Below are 23,909 nucleotides of genomic sequence, written 5' to 3'. Positions count from 1 at the left end.
AAAAAGGCAAATAATTTGATCTCTGAACATAAATAGATCCACAAATATCAAGGAAAATTAAAAATCTTTGGATGAAACCTTGGCCCCATAGAAGTTAATTGCAAAACTCCAATTGACTTCACTGGGACCAGGATTTAACTCGTATCTAGAAATTCTTACTATTAGTTTTCGTTTGTTTGTATTATCATAGCACCTAGGATCATTAGTCATGAACTAGGACTCCATTATGCCAGGCAGTGTGCAAACACAGAACAAAAAGATGATCCCTACCTGCAAATAGTTTATACTCTAAGTATAAGACAAGAAATAGATGGAGAAAAGCAAACAAACGGGTGAGTACATGGGGGGGGGGGTTGTATTGCCTAAAAGAGGAGTTTAAGGAAGGCTTGAAAAGATAATTCAGTAGTTTTGTGGATGTTTATGGGGAGCTCCCCCCCCCCAACTGAGGAGCAGAATGGGAGAAAGCATAGAGGTGCTTGTTTGAAAATTTAACAAGTGTGGTATGGAGGCTGGTATCATAGGCTGATCAGAGGCAGGAACCAATATCTCAACAGTGAATGAGAGATAAGTACTTAAAAATCGTCATACTGGGTCACACCAATGGTCCATTTTAGCTCAGTATTCTGTCTTCTGACAGTGGCCAGTGCCAGATGCTTCAGAGAGAGTGAACAAGGCAGAGCAGTTGACTGAGTGATCCATCCCCTGTTGTCCAATCTTAGCTTCTAGCATTTAAAAGTTTAGGGACACCCAGAGCATGGGGCTGAGTTCCTGAACATCTTGGTAAATAACCATTGATGAACCTATCCTCCATGAATTTATCTAATTCTTTTTTGAACCCAGCTGTACTTTTGGCCTTCACAGCATCCCTTGGTAACAAGTTCCACACACTGACTGTGCAGTGTGTGAAGAAGTACTTCTTTATGTTTTTTTAAAACCTGTTGCCTGGTTCTTGTGTTGACCCTTGATTCTTGTGTTATGTGAAGGAGTAAATAACACTTCCTTATTCACTTTCTGCACACCATTCATGATTTTATAGACTTCTATCATATCCTCCTTTAGTCATCTCTTTTACAAGCTGAACAGTCCCAGTCTTTTGAATCTCTTCTCAGATGGCAGATCCATACCCCTAATAATTTTTGTTGCCCTTCTTTGTACTTTTCCCAATTCTAATATATCTTTTTTGAGATGGGATGACCAGAACTGCATGCAGTATTTAAGGTATGGGTGGCATTATGATATTGTGGCATTGATATTTTCTGTCTTGCTATCTATCCCTTTCCTAATGATTCCTAACAGTGTTAGCTTTTTTGACTGCTGCACATCAAACAAATGGCTTCAGGAAACTATCCACAATGACTCCAAGATGTCTTTCTTGAGTGGTAACAGCTAGTTTAGAACCCATCATTTTGTATGTATATTTGGGATTATGAAAAGGAGTACTTGTGGCACCTTAGAGACTAACAAATTTATTTGAGCATAAGCTTTTGTGAGGATTATGTTTTCCAATGTGCATTTATTTGCATTTATCAACACTGAATTTCATCTGCCATTTTGTTGTCCAGGCACCCAGGCGTATGAGATCCCTTTGTAATTCTTTGCAGTCAGCTTTGGACTTCACTATCTTGAGTAATTTTGTATCATCTGTAGACTTTGCCACTTCCCTTGTAGGGTGATGATAGTCTGTGAAGTGTAGACAAGTAGCCTTTCTTTGATGCTGTAGAGGAGGAGGAGCCAATGGAGGGATGCAAAGAGAGAGTTGACATGGTGAAAGTGAAGGGCTAGGAAAATGATATTGGTAGAAGCATTCTGAATGCATATGAGCAGGGCAAGGCCAGAGAGAAGGCTCTTGCAGTAATTGTGATGGAAGATGATGAGAGCCGAGACCAGAGTTTTAGCCTTGAAGGTGGATAGGAAAGTCTGTGTCTTATGGCTTTTCTACACTGGCAATTTACAGCATTGCAACTTTCTCGCTCAGGTCTCGTGGAGGTGATTTTTTAGAGCACTGCGGGAGAGCTCTCTCCCAGCGCTGTGCTGTGCCCATACAAGCCACGTTAAAGCACTGCTGCGGAAGCACTTCAGCGTTGCCAGTGTAGACTTGCTCTTAGAGATGTTATGCAGAAAGAATCTGCAAGTTTTAGACATAGCCTGGTTGTGAGGACCTAGAGACAGGTTTGAATCAAATACAACACATGGGTCATGGGCCTGAGTGGCAAGGAAGATGCTGCTGTTGTCTGCAGTTAATCAAAACTCCCATTGACTTCACTGGGATCATGATTTCACTCTGTGTCTAGAAGTTAAGCTACAAACTTTGGTCCTGATATATTGGCTATTGAGCAATGACGCTTACGTCATTATAACTGTTCCAGTGCATATAGCTAAAGCAGATAAACATTTAACAGAGGGGGATTTAAAAGATGTACAAAATATCTTCAGAATATTGTGACTGGAATATAGGGGGTGTCGCAGCTTCTGAGTAGTCAGGATCATTTGTACACAGGTTCTTTTTTTACAGGAAAGTAGTGACTTGACACAAACACAGAATATTGTGTTCTATTCTAGTTTTTTTCAGTATGTATATTTTTTAACAGATATATTAGAAGGCAATGCACAGACCCTCTTATAACACAGACAACAGCAGTTTACCAGAAACTATTCTCTCTAAATACTGTAAAACTCTCTGTGTTAACCTTTGCCAAATACATTAATTACTTTTTTAGAACCATGTATGTGGGCTGTGACTCAAAATCAACTATTCCCCTGCAATCACTTAGTTTGTTGACAGTCAAAACCACCTATGGATATGGATATTACTATTGATACATCTGTAGCTGCTTTGCAACAAAAAATTAATTCCTCCCTCTTAAATATAAGATGTGAAATCCTGGCCCTATTAGTTTTGCCATTGACTTTAATGGGGCCCAGATTTCACCCAGGGCTCCAAGTATCTATTAATTACCATTTCATTTCAAAACAGCCAATTTCAAGTTTTGAGTGCTGCCATTTTTGTTCTGTTCAACAACAGTGGTACCTAAATTCAGAGACCATTTTAAAATGTGAACCTTAATTACTCACTGAGCTTGCTAGGGAACGAAGAATAGTGGTTGGCCCGTCTCTTTTATGACCCAGTTATAAATCCATGCATTTCAAAATTTTGCAGCAGTAAGATTAAGATTTAAAATCCATGTTTAACCTTTACTAATCATTTTCATGTTTTTGCTATATCCCTGCATACCAGGAATGTGAATGCTTGCCTGCCTAGGTGAAAGGCTTAATCCAGTGTTGCAGTGAGACTTCCTATGAGAAATAAATTATATCTTCAGTATAACTGAGCATGTATAACCGAACATATACAAGTAGCATTATATTAATCAGTATATTGGGGATGAAACTGAAGCTGTGAGGAAGAGTGGCATACACAGAGTATGGAGCAGTAGACTGGGACTCAGGAGACCTGGGACTTATTCTTGCTCTGCCACAGTCCTGCTGAGTGACCTTGGGTGAGTCACTTCACCTCTCTGTGATTGTTTCCCCATCATTAAAATGGGGATAACAGTACTTGCCTCCTTTGTGAAGTGCATTACGGTCTATTGATTAAGAGCTAGTATAATTATTAATATTGTAATAAAATGCTACTTAAAAACAAATGTTACAACGAATTAAAGAGAGTGCTTTATACTACTGGCATTATTACTACATTATGAGTGTTGTGGTGGTGGCTGAAATCTATCAAAGGTTGGGGAAAGTCCTTTTTCATTTTCACCAGATAAAATTTCAAGTCTGAACTTTCCAGGTCTGGAGCCAAATGGTAAGTATTCAGCTTGAAGCTCATCATCGTCCAATACAGTCATATTGGGGTTATAAATCCTTGGTGCATCATATAGTCCTCCTGATATCATCAGTGTGTCGTCTGGAGTAGTGTATATGTCAGCTGTAAAATATTGAAAGCATTATTAAAGGAACCTGGGGAGAAATGTAGCATATTCAAGCAAATCACAAGGCCTAAAATCGATGTATTCACCTTGAACTACTATTTTGTGTATATGTGGATTGACTGTATATGTTAAAGTAAAAATGGAAACATAAAAAAGCGTCATTGTCCCAGTCACTAATCCAGATAGCATAGGAGGCAAATGAAAAATAGCAAATGAAAAATTGGCTAATCTACTTCTTTATAATCTGTGTTTTGGTTTGTACATTCTTCAGGTAGTAAAGTGGTAGAAATTATCTGTTTCTAACAAACTGTTAAGCTGATCAGAATATTAATAAAATAACCTTTAATAAAAGAAGTAATAGAAGTACCAGAAAACACTGAAAGAATGCCAGGTTGTTTTGGGTGAGTGGTATTAAAAAAGAGGGGGTATGATAAATGTAGAAGTACTTTGACAAATCTTCACATGTTTTAACAGGGAATATTTTCTCAGTCAAGACCTGAGTGAGAGACCACCCAGATGTGTCATTTTAATACAGGATTTTATTGAATCCTTAATTGCCAGCCAGTTGCCCTTTCAATAGTCCATGAAAGATGTTATAGTAAGTACAAAAATATTACTGTTATTACATGGAAATGCGGGTTTATTTGTATCCATTTAGTCAGGAAAATAGAATATTTTTAAAGGTTATAATTTATAATACTGAAGCATTTAACTATTGAAGCATTGATGCATTTTCCTGTGCATTTTTATTTAAGTTTTTAGACTAAATGCTTGGTTATCCCAGATCCGTGTTATCTGTCCAGTTCCATTCAATTCAAGAAAATTATATTATTCTACCATTATCTGCAAGAAGTATAATCAGCACAAGCATATTTCTAGCTGTCGTTTTCCCAATGCTTGTATGTATTAGCCATACAAAGAAATATTTGGATGATTCTCTGTCAATGGCTTTTTAATTCAAATTTATATTAGTGATTCTGTTGACATCAATTTATTAGGCATATTTGTGATTCACCTCCTTTAACTCAGCTAATTTATACCTGAAGTACATACACATTATACATTTGTTATACTACATTTTATTTTGTGAAGATAATCCACCTAACCAGTTCTTGGGAGGATATAGCCTTTCAGAACCTGATCTCTAAAGCATCTCACCAACTAGAGATAGGCACAGTTTGAAAACGATAACCCCAGTGTACCTCCAGATACTAAATAATTACTTGTTTTCAGTAAGTGACCCTAATTACCAGTGCAAAATTCTGATAAAATGAATTACCAAATTTATTATCCAAAAATAAGTTGCTGGTGTTGTCTCATTTGCATTTGTCACCACTGCTATAGTCAGTAAAAGACAAAACAATGATACAAAACAAGGACTAGAGATAAAAAGAGTTTGTTCTGGGGACTGTCTCATTAATGCATCTCTATTGTAAGCTAAACAAATAAATATCTTGGAAGATTTCCAGATTTATTTGTAGGATAGTGTGCCAGTACAAAGGATTCTTTGGCTTGTTACAATGTCATCAGCAGCTCTGAAGATTCTCTCTAATTATACACTGTGGCAAGATTAACAAGCAGATTTTTGTCAAAACTGTCACTGGCTGTCTTTTCAGTTCCCACTTCATTTAAAGTTATGAAACTAAGCCTTCCATTAAATGAAATATGCTCCAAGGGATGTAAGCCAAGATTCTGTAACAAAAGGCCCATGGTACCCATATGCTTTCTTGCTTTCATAAATGACAAATATTGTTTACTGCTGTGGAAGCACTGGTGCCAAAGTTGACTTTGGGTGGGTGTGCGTATCATGCATTCTTTGGCTTTGTCTTTACTGCTAAAAAAGTTGTTTTACCTTGGGGTAACTAAAGCTACCTTGATATAAACACACAGTAAAAATGGGGCACTTTGGTTTTACTGCAAGATAAACTAGGTGAGGTCAATGCCAGATGGGGGTATAATGCTAACCTCTCTAGTTTATCTTGCAATAAAACTAAAGTGCCCTGTTTTTATTGTGGTTCCAGTCTGAATTTGGCTAGCTGTTTTAAGCAGCATCTAAAGATGCAGATACGTGCCTGATGGGTTTTTTTAAAGCCCCTAGGCACATTAGGTGTCTAAATACCTTTGAAATCTGGCCCTCCGTGTTTAAGGATTTTTCATTGTTGCTATTTCATTTAACATAATTAATTTCATTTAAACAAAACAAACACATAAATAAATTTTAAGTATAATAATATACACTCTCGGTCAAATTCCAGTTTCAAAACCTGCCTGCCTAATTGTTGACAACAGTTCATAGAATCATAGAATATCAGGTTTGGAAGGGACCTCAAGAGGTCATCTAGTCCAACCCCCTGCTCAAAGCAGGGCCAATCCCCAATTTTTGCCCCAGATCCCTAAATGGCCCCCTCAAGGATTGAACTCACAACCCTGGGTTTAGCAGGCCAATGCTCAAACCACTGAGGTATCCCTCCCCCCACTTGTAATTGGAAAAGATGGTAAGTTCTCAGTTTCTGCCCAAAAGTCACATCTTCGGCAGGTGTAAATTGATGTATTTCCACTGAAATATTTGGAACGATACTGCTTTACAACCACTGAAGATCTGGCACTTAGACCATTGTGTAGCATTACTTTACACCAGTGGTTCTCAATCCGTGGCCTATGGGCTGCTTGCAGCCCAATCAGCACATAGCTGCGGCCTGTGTGACACCCTCAGGGCCACACAGATAGTATGTATATTGTGTGGATGAAGTCCACATAACACATAGAGAGCTGCATATGTGCTCACAGTGGTAAATAGGTTGAGAACCACTGTTTTACAGTGTTAGAAAGTTACCACCTTCTTCCTCAGGGGTTGCTGCCTTTCATTACTGGGGGGAGTGGTTGCCTTGAATAAACAATTTGTAATGTGCACATATAGAATGCACGTTTGTTTATATGATACATCTTATTAAAAATATGCCAACCTGTTTCAGAAGAGGTGTCATATAGTGGGTGATGGGAATACTGAGCTCTTCTCTTCCTGTACTTATCAAGATTGCATATGACAATTGCTAGAACAGCAAATGTGAGGATGCTGCTGAAAATAATTATCAGAATGGCCTCTGAATTCCTTAGATGAATTCCTCCTGTTTCAATAAAATCATTTAGAAAGTTGTTCTTATTTCACAGCTACAAAAACAACAAATCTCAATCTTTAGGTTTCAGTATGGCAATACAGAAGGTTTTAATGTGCTAAGTATTAAAGAGACAGATTCAAATTCTAACCTCTCTGTTAAAAAACCTCCCTAAAATAGATTTGAACTGCCTTAACCTCCAAGCTGCCATGGGGCAACCTAACAGCAACACACCCAAGATGCTGTGTTTATTCAAATGAGTCTTGTAGTAAAGTCTGGTTATTTTATTATTATTGTGGTGAATTTTCAAAGTAAATGTTTTAGTTTGGGTTTGACCCTCCCAGGTTTACTGTAAATATATGACAGCAGATCAAAGATATAGCATATGGTCAAAATTTATAAAATCAGGGTACATAAAGTTAGTCAACTAAATCCATACTTAGGTGCCTAAATTAAAATGACCTGATTTTCACAGGGGTTGAGGACCTGCAGCTTGCGCTGAAGGCAATAGGAATTGTGGGTCATGAGCCATCTGAAAATCAGGTCATTTTGATGTAAGGGCCTAAAAAAGGATATAGTTATCTAACGTTAAGCCACCACACTTTAAAATGTTGGCTTACGTGATGATTTGTCTTTGTTATGTTGCTAGCATAGATCCCCAATACCTGTTCCATCAACCTGTGCCTACTTTTCAGAAGGCATGGGTGGCCCTCTTTCTCATACTCTTTGACAACTTGGCTCGGCATGTCTCTTTGTTTCTGTCCTTTCCTGTCTCTGCTTTCCACCTTCTCATCTTGAATTTTTTCTTTTCTGTGTAATTTTCAAATCTTTGGTTTTCCATTAAAATTTTTTTTCCTTCCCCTCCCAGAAAGACTCCTTCTCCTCAAGTCCTCCACTCAACAGAAGTTACACACTTTTGGGCATCCAATGATGGCTCTTGCAGCTGAACTGAGTTCATGGGAACAGAGAAGAGAAACTTTAGCTGATGGTCTGTTCCCAGGGCCTGGGGCCCTGAACACGTAAGCTGGGGGGGGGGGGGGACGGGACGACAATGTTGGTGCCCTGAAAGCAGCCAATACCTGATACTTGTTGACACATTTGTTGTGTGTACATGATGAACCCCAATGCCTGATGCCGTTGCTTCTTTCCAACAGCTGGGTGCACACAGTGAACTAGTCTGACACCGCAGGTTAGGAAATGCTGCCATAGAATCTAATGACACTTACCTGAAGCCTGTGTTATAGGAACTGAATCCAAAGCTTTGCTAGTATGTAGCTGTGTGGCTGTAGAAGACTGAGCTGTTGGTTTCAATGTGACTGAGGACATTCTGGGATTAGAATCTTTATCAGTTGCTTGATTAAAGGTTGAAACTGTAGGTGATGTCACAACAGTGTTGAATCTAATAGTAATATCTGAAGGGCTGCTATTGTCTGTGTTGTGGGGATGTAGAGTGCTTCGTACAAAATGTGACAAAGTTGTTAAAGCCAATGAACTAGTTATCTTTGCTGGCACAGTAATTGTATTCCAACTGGCATTTATATTCTGCACTGTGGTTGTATTAACTGCTTCTTTATCTGAAATGGTGGACATTACAATGCTTCTAGATATGGTTGTATTTCCAGATTCATTGGATGTTGCTTCTGTTTGCATGTCTTCGTTCACAGTGGGAGGTTGATCTGCAGCCTGAACAGAAAACTTCACTACTATATGATAAATCAAAAGGAGCTTGACACACGCAAGTTGTGTTCCATCCATTATGGCTTCTCACTCTTTCTGCTCAGCTGAAGATTTACCCTTCTCTATGCAAATATACAAACAAACAAAGCCATGAAGATAAGCAAAATAGATTAGCTTAGTACCTGTGGGCTAGTTCCTGCAGGAGGTTTGGGTGATGGCTGTGACATTAGCTGGGCTTTATTACTTGGGATTTGAGGGCTTGCTTATCTACACAGGGACACTCAGGAAAGTAAATATGAATTAAGGTAGCAAAGTTAAAATGAATTAAGGTGTGAAGTTAAAGCAAATATTCTGCAATATTCACTCAAAATTTACGGTTTCTGCAAATGTTCTTGTCAGTAATATTCACTGTTACCGGTGAACTTATTTTCTAGATTTGCAGAAAACAAGCTGGGGGGGTGGAGGGAGGGAGGTTTGAAGGAAAACACAGCTGAAGCCAATTTTGTTACAAGTATGAATGAATATTAATGGAAAATTGTTTGCAGTACTCAGCTAGTTTCTGTGTTTACCATGAGTTCCTGTTAAAATATTGAAATGTCAATCACTGTAGTTTCTATTATCACCTATCAGCCTTTTTTTAAGCATGGAAAATTGGAATATTACCTATTATTTCAAAATTATTAGCTTGTTTTTATTGCTTTAGCCCAGAATGCCAGTATTTTGGGATTTAGATATCAGTTGTTTGTTTTGGTTTTGTCAAACAATAGAATAAAGTAGAGTTGATACAGTACCTGACACAACACTACACATTGTAAGTCAAACCAACAAGTTGTCTTGATAACTGCAAAGAAACCCCAAATTTACAGACTCCAAGTGAAATATCAAACACTTTCGGAACTTAAAACTACAGTGCAAACCAAGTGTGTCCAAGTATTTCCGGGTGAGTTGTAGCTGTGAGCTGACATTAATGACGCAGTTACATTCCACACACTTTGTATTCTGTGCTTTAGTACTCAAAATAAGTGGAATTTTTAAATGCCATATGGAAATATCAAATCAGAACAAATTTTATCAAAATAATACTTTCAGAACTCACCTAACCTATGAAACACGTGGCACTTGTATCTGCAGGTAGTTCCGAGGAACAGATACACTATCGTAGCATGTTCCTGTTTATTCAGATTCTGGAATACACTCCGTTGAGGGCAGGGTGAAACACTGAGATGTCTCTATGGTAACCAGTGGAGTTGCAGTGGAGTTTTGCGATTAGTCAGAGATAAATGCACTAGGGTTGGGTTCACCTGTTCATGAATCTAGCAAGGTCACATTACAGGTAGGTGTGTGTGTCATGCTAGCAGTTACCAATAACTTAATTTCACAATAGTTTTAAAAAGCAGCTTTTGCAGACCTAGAGACAATTTTAGACTCTTGTAAAGAATATATGTAGCAATCACTTCAAATGTTTTCCCTCAGAAGTGGTGTAGGTGTTTAAATCTTCTTGCTAATAGCAATACCATTCTCTGATCAGAAATAGTGAGTTTTAGAAAACCTGTCAGACATGCACTATAGTTACAAAGGAGTACTTGTGGCACCTTAGAGACTAACAAATTTATTTGAGCATAAGCTTTTGTGAGCTACAGCTCACTTCATTGGATGCATTGAGCTGTAGCTCATGAAAGCTTATACTCAAATAAATTGGTTAGTCTCTAAGGTGCCACAAGTACTCCTTTTCTTTTTGTGAATACAGACTAACACGGCTGCTACTCTGAAAGCTATAGTTACAGTAAAGGACAAATTAAACCCAGAACAAAGATAATACTCAATGCAACTTCTGAATACAAAAGGACTAAAAAAAAAAAAAATTAAGGTACAGGAATTAAATGAAAGTAATAAAACAAGACCCAGGAAAAGTGAAGCTCCATTATCCCTATACTCCAGGGGCTCTTTCCTTCCTGTGAGTGTCAGTATTCTACCCAACTCTTGACTGCCCATTTCTTCAGCTGAAGCAGATTTCTCAGCTTTCTCTTTGTCTCTAATCGCCTGTGTCTTTGAATTTGCGTTTCTTGGAGATAAACAGTAAAAATTCAGAATTGGGGAAGGATGTGAATTTGATGATCTGCAATGTCTTTTCCATCTTTCACTCCTATGTTCCTCTGAAGAAGATGCAGAGATGAAAATCCTGATTCTCATTTACATTAAGATCACTTTACACCATTGATAGCATGAAGGGGCTTTAAGATGGGAATAAATTATATTTAATATAAAAGAAAATCAATCTCGGAATCGTTAGGTGAGCTGGTGCTTGTAGGCTGGAAGTAAAAAGCAGATTTGACTGCATGTTCTCTTATTGGGCTAAGTTCTGCTGATCTCTGATCCTGAAGCCAAAGGAACTACTCTGGGTTTAGGACAGTGTCAGTGGTGGTAGGTTTTTCCCCAGAGTGATCGTCCTGTTTTCAAGGCCTGTTTTCTTCTCTTTATCCATCTCATATGCTAGCTCTCTGGGAGAAACACAAGTTTATCACAGAGCATGAAGTCTTTTTGGGGGCAGGTTTCATCCATATATCTACCTTGGATTCGGGAACTAAATCAGCCCTTTTCATTCTGAAAAACTTTCCTGCAAAAAGGCCACTGCTCTTGGCTCACTCTCTCACAGTAGCACTATTAATATCTTGGATGCAAAAGAAAAGGAAAAATGAACTTACCAGTAGAATCCCCTTCCTGATTTACGAGAACATCCCTTACCTGTGCTAGAATAAAGTACTAAATCTCCTCAAGCCTATTAACTGACTGAACGTAATAATTGTTTTGGCAACACTCACAGGTAGGTAAATCATTAACGTGCCATTTTGCATTCACAGTACAAGTGGAAAAGAGGACCTTTTGTTTTCCCAGGTAGTTTAGGTCAAACTGTGGCACCTGAAAAGCAGTGGCAAAAAATCTTATCTGGATAGATTTGGATAAATAAAGGGCCGACATGCTACAAAATGACGGGCAAATTTTGACTCTCACAATGTCCCTTGAAAACTCACATAACAGATTGTAATTAAAACAACTTGTGAACAGCAGTCCAGTTGAAACAAACACATGAAATCCAGAATGGCCAAAGCAAAACATATTTTGCTATGTTTGTTAACAACTACATTCAGCAAAGCAGGTTGAAGACAAGTTTGGAAAGTTACTTATTTTATAATAAAACCCAATTTGAATAAAAGTTGGTGTTTTTATTTTACAGAGACAGTAATGTAAATTTCCTACCATTATATTATTTTGTAGACAAAGTTTTTCAAATAAATGTTAGTATTTGCATTTCAGTTCAGAATAGTTCATGGGGCATAGGTAACCTAAAAATGGAGCATGCCTAAATTGTCACAGAGGGAAAGGCATAGAGTGCTTCCAAAGCTCTAAGACACCCACTTTCCATTGTTCAACAGCTTGTTTTTTAGTTTGTTAAAAGGCAACAAATTAAAGAGAAATTTGTTTACACATTGTACAAATAATTTGTAGAACTTAATGCCACAAGATGTCATTGAAACCAAGATCTTAGCAGGATAAAAAGGGATTAAACATTTATATGGATACAGAATACATCCACAGTTGCATTACATGGGTTAAGAACAACCATACTGGGTCAGACCAATAGTCCATCTGGCCCAGCATCCTGTCTTCTGACAGTGGCCAATGCCAGGTCCCTCAAAGGGAATGAGCAGAACAGGTAATCATCAAGTGATCCATCCTGTGTTGCACATTCCCAGCTTCTGGCAAACAGAGGCTAGGGACACTTCAGAGCATGGTTTTGCATCCTCGCCCATTGTGGCTAAAGGCCATTTATGGACCTAGCCTCCCATGAATTTATCTAGTTCTTTTTTGAACCCTGTTATATTCTTGGCCTTCACAACATCCTCTGGCAAAGAGTTCCACAGCTTGACTTCTGCATTAGATATACTTCCTTTTGATTTACTAACGTGGATTAGGAAGAAGCTTCACCTATGGGCAGATTTCTCCCTAATTACCCACTAAGTAACAGGTTTCAGAGTAACAGCCGTGTTAGTCTGTATTCGCAAAAAGAAAAGGAGTACTTGTGGCACCTTAGAGACTAACCAATTTATTTGAGCATAAGCTTTCGTGAGCTACAGCTCACTTCATCGGATGCATACTGTGGAAAGTACAGAAGATCTTTTTATACACACAAACCATGAGTTCTTGCACATTTCTCTGTAACATTTGGTGTTGGTCACTGGCAGAGATGGGACTGGACTACATGGACCCCAGTCTGATCCAGTCTAGGAATTCTTGTGTTTCTAATCCATTGAAACATGTAATTGCCCGTTTTTAATAGATATAATTATATTCTCATTGTAAGGAATCAGCATAAATAATAAGGCTGAGTAGTGTAAGTATGAGATACTGACTAGACAGGGAGTTGGAAATTAATGAAAGTATCACTCAGGGACATCACAGATTACAACATTTCTTTATTGTAGAATTGTTAATCTTAGGAGTCAAGAAACCTTTCTTAGGGGAATTTTGCTCTTTTTTTCATATTGTGATGGGGTATGCCCCCCACAGTTAATGAAATGGTTAATGTGGGTCTGCCAGGCTAATTAATCCATGTTGTTGCAACTGAAGCATGGGCCAGGCCCAATTACAGATGAGTCCCAACTTTAGAATGAGTTAGGTGGTTAATATAAAGAGAGGAAGCACAGACTACTAGACGGAGGCTTCAGGGATAAATTCTGCAGTCATTCTTTGCAAGATTCCCAGTTGTATCTGAAGGCAAGACAGCAGATAGAAGGGTAAGGGGCAATCCTGGCCTTCAATACCTGTATCTGCCTCTGATTTCTAGTTCTGAAAGAGAGATGAACATTCATTGGTACTTCCAGCTTGCCCTTCAGAAAGGGGTGTAGTGTCCTCTCCTCCCCAAACACATGTGCACACAAAATATTCAAAGATAGGACACATTCCACTGAAGTTCAATGGCTTTTATGAAGAGAGGGAGTCAAACTGCAAGTACCTTGAGATTAGTGCATAAGAGCAATAGAACTTCACAGACTCAGCCTTCTCTTAGGACAGATTCATGTGCAGCAAGAATGATTTATTGATAGCAGATCTAAATACATACTAAAATTACAGTTGTGATCAGTGATGAAAAGTTGGGTAGACAAGGCTAAAACCTCAGTTCCAGTCATTCTGGCTGCACACAGTGCTCTGTTCTGTATAAACAACAATAATTAAGCGGACTATGTTGTATTTTCAATATCTAAATGGAGATCATTATCATATGCTATGCAACGAAGAGAGAGTATTAGTTTTGAAATCCTTGGTTGGTAAGGAAATACTGCAGCTAATCCTGGAAGCAGAGGACCAGAACTGTGGTCTGTGAATCGTTGATTACAAAAGATTAGAGCTAGAAGGAAACATTAGAAGAGATTACTCTGAGAGCCTGCGATGGACAAATGGACTTTGAAAATTCATCAGCCACAAACATTTTAAATATGAAAGCTAATGTGTCTATCTCTTTGCTAGGATCTTATTTCCCTTTGTCACTGGAGCACTGCTTTGGGATGATACTGGCAATGATTCCTGCACCATAACTGTGGTCCTGTTCCTAACATTTTTCTTCCGCTCAATCACCTAAACTATCCCAATACTTTGGGATCTAGCTGCCTTGTTCCTAAATGTTGGCTTTGTCTCCAATTCCAGTATTATCTGCCAACATGGAGATTTTTTAAATTCCAAAACCCAGAATCTTACATGTAGTAGTAAGAACAGATTTACTCACACAAATGTATGGGCTAGCCCACTCATAACACCTACAAAGTTTTCCGTCATTGCTTTCCTCTTGTTATTGATATTCTCTTTCCTGACTCTATCTTGACATTAGGCATTGTTCTCTGTTGTAGATCCTTGTCAAATGATTCAGTGAATGCCAGTGTATGTATAGAATGTCTCTGGCCTACCAGAATCTTTCTGACAATCCTGCATACCAAACCACATATTTTTACCCCTTATTTGGTTCCTTCCATTATGATCACCCATAACATTTCTTGTGTAGCAGCAGCACAGACGGCTTTCACTTCATGAAAATGTAGATTACTGATGTCAGAGAACTAATTGTTTTGGTTAGCAGAAAGGCTAGAGATAAATAATTCACTGTGTGACTGACTGTCACTGAATGCAGCTGAGAGCTCGAGGGCTGCAGTGGCACATTGAGAATCTGTATAACTGAGCAGGCACCAGGTCAACAGTGGGTCAGGAGGAGAAATGGATCAATAGGAGTCTTAAGAGTGAACTCTGGATTCTACTGGACTATTCAGGGAGACACTTGCAAAAGCAGCCTTGTGAACTTAAGGAAATGCTCTTAGACCATAGTGGCAGGAATCAGCGAGGCAGTCAGACAGGGACCTAGCTACAGTGAGAGGATCCCCAAGTTTAGACAGAGGCCCAGGGTGAAAGGAAACTACACAGTCCAGTGCACAAGGGAAGGCTGCACACCATCAGTTTAATGGCTTATGTAAGTCACTGGAGAAAACAGCAGACTTATATCCTGTCTGATGAGGCCTCGGGTACCTCAGTGGTACAGGCAGAGAATTGAGCCCAATGGTGGCAAGGTTGAAAAAGTCACTAGTCAGGACATTGAGTTGCAATGAACAAATGTACCACAGAAATACCACCAGGCATAGTGATGAATTATGCTCCACTGCCTTCATACACCATGCCAGATTCTGTGCAATGGCTCCCTGTAGCACTGAATTTATTCATGGAGTTCAAGCCCAAAAGGCCATTAGATTATCTAGTCTGTCTGTATAACACAGGGCAAAGAATTTCACCAAATTATCCCTGTATGGAGACCAATAACGTGTTTGACATCCATTCTTGTTACAAAGACATCAAGAGACGAAGAATCCACCACTTTCCTTGGTAGTTTGTTCCAATGGTTAATCATTCTCCCAATTAAAAATGTATGCCTTATTTTTAATTTGAATGGTTCTGGTTTTAGCTTTGAGCCATCAAATCACCTCCATACTCCTACTCACTGCTCCCTGTTTCTACATCCAAGGGTTGCATTAGATTTTTTTTTCCATAGTGTCAAACTGAGAACTTAGGTTGCATTGTTTGTCCACTGTGTCTCCTTTTCAGAGTCACTGCTTTCCAGGAACAGTCCTCCATTCTGTAGGAGACATTTGTTCCTAGATTTCTGACTTTGCATCTGGCTATATTAAAACACATTTTGTTTGAAAGGGACCAACTTTCCAAGTGATCCAGATCACTCTGTCTGACTGCCCTGTCTTCATCATTATTTGCCATTCCACCAATTTTTGTGTTATCTGCAAATTTTATCAGTAATGGTTCTTTTTACTTTTACTTCCAGATCATTGATGAAACTGTAGAAAGCAGTAGGCTTAGACAAATCCATTTGGAACCTCTCTAGAAACACCCTCCATTTGATGGCGATACCCAACTGATGACTACTGTTAGTGTTGCTAATGCTTGGAGAATCTGTGCATTCTGCACCTGCATAGATTATTGATTCAGCACACCTCAGGTTACTCCTAAAGGAGGACTGTAGGCTCGGTTCAGTGGCGAAGGCTCAGCAAAGGTTTATTGTCAACAAGGCACAGTATCAGAGCCCCACGTACCAAGCTGCAGGTTCACTAATGAATGGATGCGAGTGACAAGGTAGCTGCTTAATCAATGTAATATTGTCCCCTAGGACAATGCAAAACTGCCCCTCCTGTGACTTCTCCTTTTATACAATGATACAAACAAGTTATGTATTACATTACAGATGTTATTAGTTACTATCCTTGCACTTGTACCTTTATAGTTCAAACAAAACATCCTCATCCATTATTCTGTCATTACTTCCTTATTTTATGTGGGGTCTGTGTATTCCTGCACCATTCTCTTTAAGAATGTGTTTATGTAGTTACTTGAAAGGTATGTGTGTTCCTGTATCATCCTCTCAAAAATGTGTTTACATTGCTAGCTAATACCTAGTGTTACTATTCTCGCAAGACTTACTTTGGTTCACACTTTTAGGTACACCAAGAGTTCCTGAAAGGCCTACAACTACTACTATTTGGGGTTGTTCAATTAGTTCTTAATTCAGTTAACATTTGCTTTACTGATACTGTATAGTGCTAATTAGTTAATCAGACTGTAGAAGGGATTTTATGCTACCCTTAGCTGTATGTTTATGACAACCTCAGAGTTACAAACTGACTGGTCAACCATTTGGAACCAGAAGTATGCAATCAGGCAGCAGCAGAGACCCAAAAAAAAGAAAAGAAAAGAAAAGAAAGAAAGCAAATACTGTGTTGAGCAGTACTGTGTTAAATGTAAACTATTACAAAAATAAAGGGGAAGTTTTAAAAAAAAAGATTTGACAAGGTAAGGAAACTGTTTCTGTGCTTGTTTCATTTAAATTAAGATGGTTAAAAGCAGCATTTTTTTCTTGAGAGTAGAGTATGAAAGCTATATTTAGTTCATGTTCAGTTGCAAATTTGAAAGAACAACCATAATGTTTTGTTCAGAGTTATGAACAGCCTGTATTCCTGAGGTGTTTGTAACTCTGAGATTCTACTGTACCTTTATCGACCAAATGCATAATCTCATAAAAAAATGAGGTCAAACAAACCTGATTTGATCTATTTTCCCTAAAATCATATAGACTGTGATTAACTTGGTTCCCATCCTTTAATTCTTTATTGATCAAATCTTGAATCAGCTTTTCCATTATTTTTCCCAGGATTGCTGTGAAGCCAGCCAGGTTACTGCTTACCTGGATCCTCTTGTTTGACCTTTATAGTACTGCTACAATATTAGCATTCTTCCAGTTTTTTGGAATTTCCCCAGTATTCCAAGATTTATTTAAAAATTTAACTTTAGCGGGCCAGAGATCTTCTCAGCCAACACTTTTGGGACTCTTGGGTACAAGTTATCGAGGCCTGCTGATTTAAAAATATTTATCCCTAATACATGCTGTTTAACTATCTCCTCAGTTACTAATGGACTGGAAAGTACTCAATCCTCCATATATGATACCAGTACATCATCCTTCTTTCCAAATACAGAACAGAAATATTTATTGACTACTTCTGTCTTTTCTGCATTGCTATTAACAAATGTACTGTCTCCATCTAGGAATGGGTCTACGCCATTGTTAGGATTTCTTTTGTTCCATACTAAAAAAACTCCTCCGTGTTGTCCTTGGCCCTGTCAGCAAGGGATTTTTCCCTGATTTCATTAGTTTCCTTTATCTATTTTCTGCACTTTATTACTTCCAATTTAAATTGATTGCTAGTTGATTTCCCTTTTTTCCATTTGTTTATATATTTTTAATTGATGTCTTTATTTCCCCTCTAAACCAGGATGGGCTTTTAACCCAAGTTTTCCTCTTTGGTGACTGTAGAATTGTGGCTCTTTTGGACACATAATGAACTCTTCTTAAGCAACTACCAATCTTCATTCATATTTTTGTGTCTAAAGGTTTTCTCCCAGTAAGTTTCACTCATAATATTCTTCAGCTTTGGAAAATTACCCCTTTTGAAGTACTTAGTGTATACCTTTCTGGTTGGGTGTGTCCTCTGTTTGCTCATGCTAAATATAAACAGCATGTAATATGGTGAGAGCACATTAATTCCTTATCCACTGGGTTCCTCATGTCAGGACCAACAGATACAAGCACAACCCCAACAGCCTGGGGTCCTATATGTAAAGGACTTTGAGATCTGTGGGTGAAAGGCACTAGTTGTTCCCCAACTGCACCCTTTGCAGGTATTCTGGGAAGGTGACGTGTCAGATGCCAGTGCTTTGACTTATGCAGGACTGGAAGAGGGACTCTGGATAGGACAGGTGTCTATGCAGTTTTTGCATCTCACTGGATTTTATCTCCCCTTTACCACATTTTGGAGGAAGTATGTTTTCTCTTGCATTGACCTTTTGTATCCTTTCTGGATCTCAACAGAAACTCCAGTCTCCTTGTGCATGCTTGTAAATATTAGATTTTCTCAGGCAGGAACTTATTCCCTGAGACTAGTTTTATGCACATACACTCACCTGTATAAAATATATGTACACATACAAACAGTATATCTAGTTACATTTTAATTATATCAGGACAAGAAAGAGTTAAATAGTAATAGTAGCAAAATATCAGTATTATAATTTTACTGCTGAGGCAGCATAGACAGATGTTACCGAGAGTACAATTAATACTACACTCATACCCTTAAGCCAGAAAGAGTCATACCTAATTCCTGGCAGGTTATATAAAGAAACCCATTATTAGAGACCCTGAGAAATGAGGTGGGAGGAGTAAAATGTGTTTTTTCTGACATTATGGTATCACTGAAGGACTACCCAGAACAAAGAGACACGTACTGCAGTCTGAAGTCATGGCAGTGACGCAACCTAATGTGCCAGCGAGTGGAGTAGCTTGGCACTAGTCTGGGCTAACTGGATTCCTCCTGCCCAAATCACTGTGTGCTCACCAAAGTCAAGTTAATCTTAATTGTATTGTATTTCTCATGTCCATGTAAATGGAGAACGGGGCTGTTTTGGATCAGATTCATGAAAACTTAACAGCAGCTAGTGGTTACTGAGGATGTGTCTGGGATGCTAACAGTGGAGTAAGAACCAGAAAAGCTCAAAGGACAAAATAAATGAGATGGGAAGGCAAGTTGGCTCCTGATGAAGCAGGAGAGGGCAACAGCCCTACTATAAATGAGAATGCACACGTTTCATTGAGGCCAACTCACATGCAGCCATGCAACCCCCTTAGCCACCCAGAGTGCTTCCCCAGTATCTGTCCACTCTCCACTGGGACCTGAGCACTCCCATTTCTAGACATTCTCCAGACATAGATATTGAATATGGTGCTTCTAGCCATGCTGCATATAGCTGTTTCTAGAGACTTGACTCCCATTGGATATGACTAATTTTGAGTCAATTGTTGCTATCAATCTTTTGCAAAATAGGTTCAATGCCCAAATCATTTCTATATCTGCTTGTGTGGGTAGATGAAAACTCCTGTTCCCATGTGAAATGGTGGAGTGACTGAGGGAATTTTTTCAGATTAGCTACAGTTTGAATCTTATTCATTTTGGACTAGATTCACAAAAGGACTTAGGCCTCTAACTGCCATTTTAGGCACCTGTATTCCAGAACGAAGCCCCACTGGGATTCACAACCCCATAATCTGCCACTGAAGCCAGTAGGTGTCACAACTTGCTTGGCACCTAAATTTTTGCAGTAAGCATTCTCTATGTGCCTACATTTCTGCATGTGCACTGCAGCCCTACCCCAGACCTCTGGATACCTAAGCCCCAGAACGATGCATGAGCTGGGGGAATTTAGGCATTCCTCTGCCAAAGTTGCCTGTGGGGATTGATCCACCAAGTGTGGTCATAGCTCATCTACTAAATTGGATCTCTATAGGGGATGCAAAATGGCCGGGTGGCAGAGAGGACCTCCCTCATAACTTTCAGCTCGCTGGTTAGAGTACTCAACTGGGATGTTGTGAGATACATCGTCCCTCCCCCCCGCATTCAAGTCCCCCCTCTACTGGAGAGAGAGAAGAGATTTGAACAGGGTTGTACTACATTTCAGGTGAGTGCCTACACACTGAGCAAGGGGATATTCTGATGTGGGTCTCCATCAGTCTCTGCTGTTGAAGCTGTTCCATTGTAAAGAAATAATTTTAAAAAGTAGTTGGAGCAGGGAGACTGGATCCTGAGTCTCCAAGTAGTGCTCTAACCATCAGGATAGAGAGTCATTCTCATGCTTGAGATCTTTCTTGCTCTGGTTGAGTGAGTCATTATTTATTTACAGTGGAACAGCTTCAACAGGACAGACTGAGGGAACCACATATCAGAATGTCCCATATATAGCCCAGTGAGTGCGGCACTCATCTGACAGATGGCAGATCCTTTGTCACCTCAGGTGGAGATGGGTCTTGAGCTGGAAGTCTTCCACATCCCAGGTATAATACCCTAACCACTTGCTAAAAGTTATGAGGGAGCATCTACTTGCAAAAATGGTGTAGTCACCTAACCACAAGAGAGAGTTTGCAACTGAAAATCCCAAGCAAAGCAAGGTGCTGAACTTCCTGAGTGGAGGAGAGCTTAGGACACCCCCCTCTTCTTGGAATCTCCCATTGGCTAGTTGAGATGGGGAACTGCCTAGCATGCTGGCTTTTGCGAATCCCATTCTGGGATGCCTGTCTCTCCACATTCATTGTACAGGGAGCCCCAGTGCCTGACTTTGACTTCATTAATCCCAGTGATTTTCTAGGCACCTGAAAGTTATAGGCATGGTGCCACTCAGCATCTCCACATCTAAGTTCCTTTGTGAATCTAGCCCTTTCTGTGCATGCTACTGCCTCTTTGTTATATCATTGCATCCAGTGGGAACCAGAGTTAAGTCCTTCCCCAAAATAAACAATTAGGGGAAAATAATCATCTGTAATTCCTATAGCAGCTCTCAGTTCTAAGCACCCAGGTTGGCTATATGTCCATGGTAGCCTTTTTGTCATGATGTTACTGTCCTGTGTAGTCACTAAACTCATCAATAAAAGCTTTTTTAAAGCAACACTTGGTTTAAAAGGCTGAGAGGAAAATGAGTGTTAAAGTAATTAGATTTCCAGTCCCAGTTTCCATGTGAGGATATAAATGGAACATTTGTTCCAATTACATTTGCCTTATAGTTCAGTATGAATTTTCAATAGATAGGTTTGAGATAAGAAAGCAGCAATAAAGATGCAATTATATAAACAGTATGCTCAGCCTGGTATTAGCTTGGAGAGTATAAAGCACAGTGAGAGCTTGTGCTGGGTCACAGCCTCTCCAACTCCACAATGCAGACACAGGCTACTGTATTGAGGAAAGATTCAGCTGCCAACAGGTTGGTCTTTGCAGGTTCAGCATTGTTGCAGCTACTGGGTGTTGTAAACTGGACAACATAATGGCTTTGGCTGGGGAAACTAGAGGCTGAGAGAGTTCAGAGGATGATGTCCATAAATTTGTAGACACTGTCAGTTTAACTTTGTACTTTGGAGGCTGTTGAGCAGACCCTGGAGCTAATCAGAACTTCATTCTAGGGATCCCTCAGCATGTATGCGAAAGGTCAGCAGAGCTGGTAGATGGTTGGTTGATTTGAACTCTTTACTGATGTTCTGTCATTTGTTGTCATTTACTAGAATGTTACTTAAATTACTGGCAGTGTGCATATCTCACCAGCTCCAGTCAATGGGCCTCTAATTAAAACAGCCAGTTGGAGCGTCAGAAGTGTGATTATGCAGTCTGTCTACACAGCCATTTCTTTTCATTTTTTCACCGTTTTATATGACTTGCTTTCTTTAAAGCCAATGGAATGGTTTTGGGTTTGAACTCTAGCGCTCATTGTTTCTTTCGTTTGTCACATTTCTTAAATCCTTTAGTAGGGAGGGTTGGGGATACTTCCTGCTATTTTATTGTGTCAGCATTTTAGGACTCATTAACAGAAAGTTCCGTGTAATGGGATTTAATAGGAGGAAGTGAACATGAGATTTGTCTCATTGTTCCACGTTTTGGCACCCTGCCTCTGGCAGCAGTCAGTACTATTTCAGATAAAGGACTGAGGGTAGTGGAACTTTGTCAGGTTCTTGTTAGATATAATTTCGTTGTCTTTCACTTTTGGGAATAATATAACTGGTTCCCCAGTGACTGCTTTTCAGAACATGGCAGAAGGCCACATCTAACGCTTTCTCCTTTGATATTTTGTCTTTTCATCTAGCATGAGTCCCATCTTTCTGATGTCCCTTCTCTTTGGCCTGACTTTTGGGCAAGCAATGTCTTTTTGTGCTCCCATTGAGTATATCATCCACGTGGAGAAGAGAGAATGTGCCTACTGCCTGGCCATCAACACAACCATCTGTGCTGGATTCTGCATGACACGGGTACCAGGCACTATTCTGTTCTAGGCGGGTGCTTCTGTTGTGCCCACTGCAGTGGTATGAACATCTGAGCTCACTCATTAATTTCTCTAGAAAATCAGCGGGACAAACTATTAATTTCTTACATTATTTACAATAGATAGAAAATCACACACTTGCCACATTTGGCAGATCATTCAGACACAGAGGTGATGCAGGGAGGTGGGAGAAGCCATCTGATGGATCTGGTGCCTATAGCAAAAATCTTGTAGTAGAAGATTGGCAGCTGCCGCTCACATTGCAATGGCTTTTTCTCCTATGAATTTGGGGGTTAGGATGGAAAAGAGGTTCTTCTCCCATTTAATGAGGGACAGAATTTTTCTTAGATTACTAAGTGAATTGTTTCAGTAACTTCTGCCTCATCATGTGTGCAGCTCGTAAGTCAATGCACTGATCACAGTGATGGCAGTACGGTGTGGGGAGAGAGGTGTCTCTCACACATAGGCAGGTCCCGTGCTACCCTTAGAGCCAGCACCTAAAATTCCACCCTTAAACCAATAGGCAGCCAGTGCAGGTCACGGAGCTCTGGTGTTACGTGTGGATTTACCTCAGCCAGGCAGCAGGTGCAGCATAATGTGGAAGTCTTTATAGAGATGTGGAGACTATTCACATGCAGATTTTCAGTGAGAGATCTCAGTAGAACTACACTAGAAATGCAGCCATTACAGTCTGCAGGGAAAGATGCCTGCCTTCTGAACACAATCAGAATGACTCCGGGTGGTCTTGAGTCTCTGGGTCACTTGTGTGTCCTTCAGTAAAACAGAATAACATCTCTCTTTTTTTTTTTGTAGGACATCAATGGTAAGAAGCTAGTCCTCAAAAGTGCCCTGTCCCAGAATGTGTGCACATATAAAGACATGGTGTACAGAACAGTGGTACTCCCTGGCTGCCCACGACACACTGTCCCCTATTACTCTTACCCAGTGGCGACGAACTGCAAGTGTGGTAAATGTAACACTGATTACAGTGACTGCATTCATGAGACAGTCAGGACAGACTATTGCACTAAACCACAGAAGCCCTATAATGTGTGAGCTTATTACTGAATGAGCTAGAAATGTACCTTCTGCCCCACAGTTAGCTAGTGGCTATCTATAACTGAGTCATAAATAAAATTGTATTTCACAACAGATCTGCAAGTTGGTCTGTAGAATTTTTTAATCTAAAGGAATCCTAGCAAATTTACTGTTGTATCACCCTGCTAGGACAAAGCAA

General features: G+C 39.5%; 3 protein-coding genes across 7 annotated transcripts in view; 1 reads left to right on the top strand and 2 right to left on the bottom strand.

The window, feature by feature from the left end:
- Window position 1: 1 nt before the first annotated feature.
- On the bottom strand, window positions 2–11,683 carry LOC140901448 (uncharacterized). 4 transcript variants are annotated; one of them, XM_073320321.2, is made up of 4 exons: window positions 11,425–11,683; window positions 8,272–8,844; window positions 6,896–7,057; window positions 4–3,928 (listed from the first exon to the last, which is right to left on the bottom strand). In XM_073320321.2, the coding sequence occupies exons 2-4, from the start codon at window positions 8,798–8,800 to the stop codon at window positions 3,696–3,698; spliced, it is 924 nt and encodes a 307-aa protein (XP_073176422.1). In that variant the 5' UTR covers window positions 8,801–8,844; window positions 11,425–11,683; the 3' UTR covers window positions 4–3,695. The 4 variants fall into 4 exon arrangements, with proteins under 4 accessions (XP_073176425.1, XP_073176422.1, XP_073176421.1 ...); XM_073320320.2 differs by lacking the exon at window positions 11,425–11,683 and adding an exon at window positions 9,819–10,324; XM_073320322.2 differs by lacking the exon at window positions 11,425–11,683 and adding an exon at window positions 9,824–10,324.
- On the top strand, window positions 3,271–23,793 carry TSHB (thyroid stimulating hormone subunit beta). Of its 2 annotated transcripts, XM_073320330.2 has the most exons (6): window positions 3,271–3,497; window positions 7,914–8,064; window positions 16,092–16,399; window positions 18,094–18,222; window positions 22,496–22,658; window positions 23,486–23,793. In XM_073320330.2, the coding sequence occupies exons 5-6, from the start codon at window positions 22,497–22,499 to the stop codon at window positions 23,726–23,728; spliced, it is 405 nt and encodes a 134-aa protein (XP_073176431.1). In that variant the 5' UTR covers window positions 3,271–3,497; window positions 7,914–8,064; window positions 16,092–16,399; window positions 18,094–18,222; window position 22,496; the 3' UTR covers window positions 23,729–23,793. The 2 variants fall into 2 exon arrangements, with proteins under 2 accessions (XP_073176431.1, XP_073176430.2); XM_073320329.2 differs by lacking the exons at window positions 3,271–3,497; window positions 7,914–8,064; window positions 16,092–16,399; window positions 18,094–18,222 and having other exon boundaries at window positions 22,426–22,658.
- Window positions 12,882–23,909, bottom strand: part of LOC140901449 (mitochondrial glutamate carrier 1) — a 34,354-nt gene continuing 23,326 nt past the window's right edge. The window contains exon 7 of the mRNA XM_073320327.2: window positions 12,882–13,567. Coding sequence (XP_073176428.1) covers window positions 13,462–13,567 — 106 coding nt within the window. The 3' untranslated portion in view covers window positions 12,882–13,461. The remainder of the gene's footprint in view (window positions 13,568–23,909) is intronic.

Source organism: Lepidochelys kempii, chromosome 21 (assembly GCF_965140285.1).
Source record: "Lepidochelys kempii isolate rLepKem1 chromosome 21, rLepKem1.hap1, whole genome shotgun sequence".
NCBI classification, from domain to species: Eukaryota; Metazoa; Chordata; order Testudines; family Cheloniidae; genus Lepidochelys; species Lepidochelys kempii.
This window is presented reverse-complemented; position numbering and strand designations above follow the sequence as displayed.

Coding starts and splice junctions, on each gene's coding strand:
- LOC140901448 (XM_073320321.2), bottom strand. CDS start 8,800: ATGGATGGAACACAACTTGCGTGTGTCAAGCTCCTTTTGATTTATCAT. Junction 7,058..8,271: donor TCCTATAACACAGGCTTCAG/GTAAGTGTCATT, acceptor TTATTGAAACAG/GAGGAATTCATCTAAGGAAT. Junction 3,929..6,895: donor TGACACCTCTTCTGAAACAG/GTTGGCATATTT, acceptor AATATTTTACAG/CTGACATATACACTACTCCA.
- TSHB (XM_073320330.2), top strand. CDS start 22,497: ATGAGTCCCATCTTTCTGATGTCCCTTCTCTTTGGCCTGACTTTTGGG. Junction 22,659..23,485: donor CTGGATTCTGCATGACACGG/GTACCAGGCACT, acceptor TTTTTTTTGTAG/GACATCAATGGTAAGAAGCT.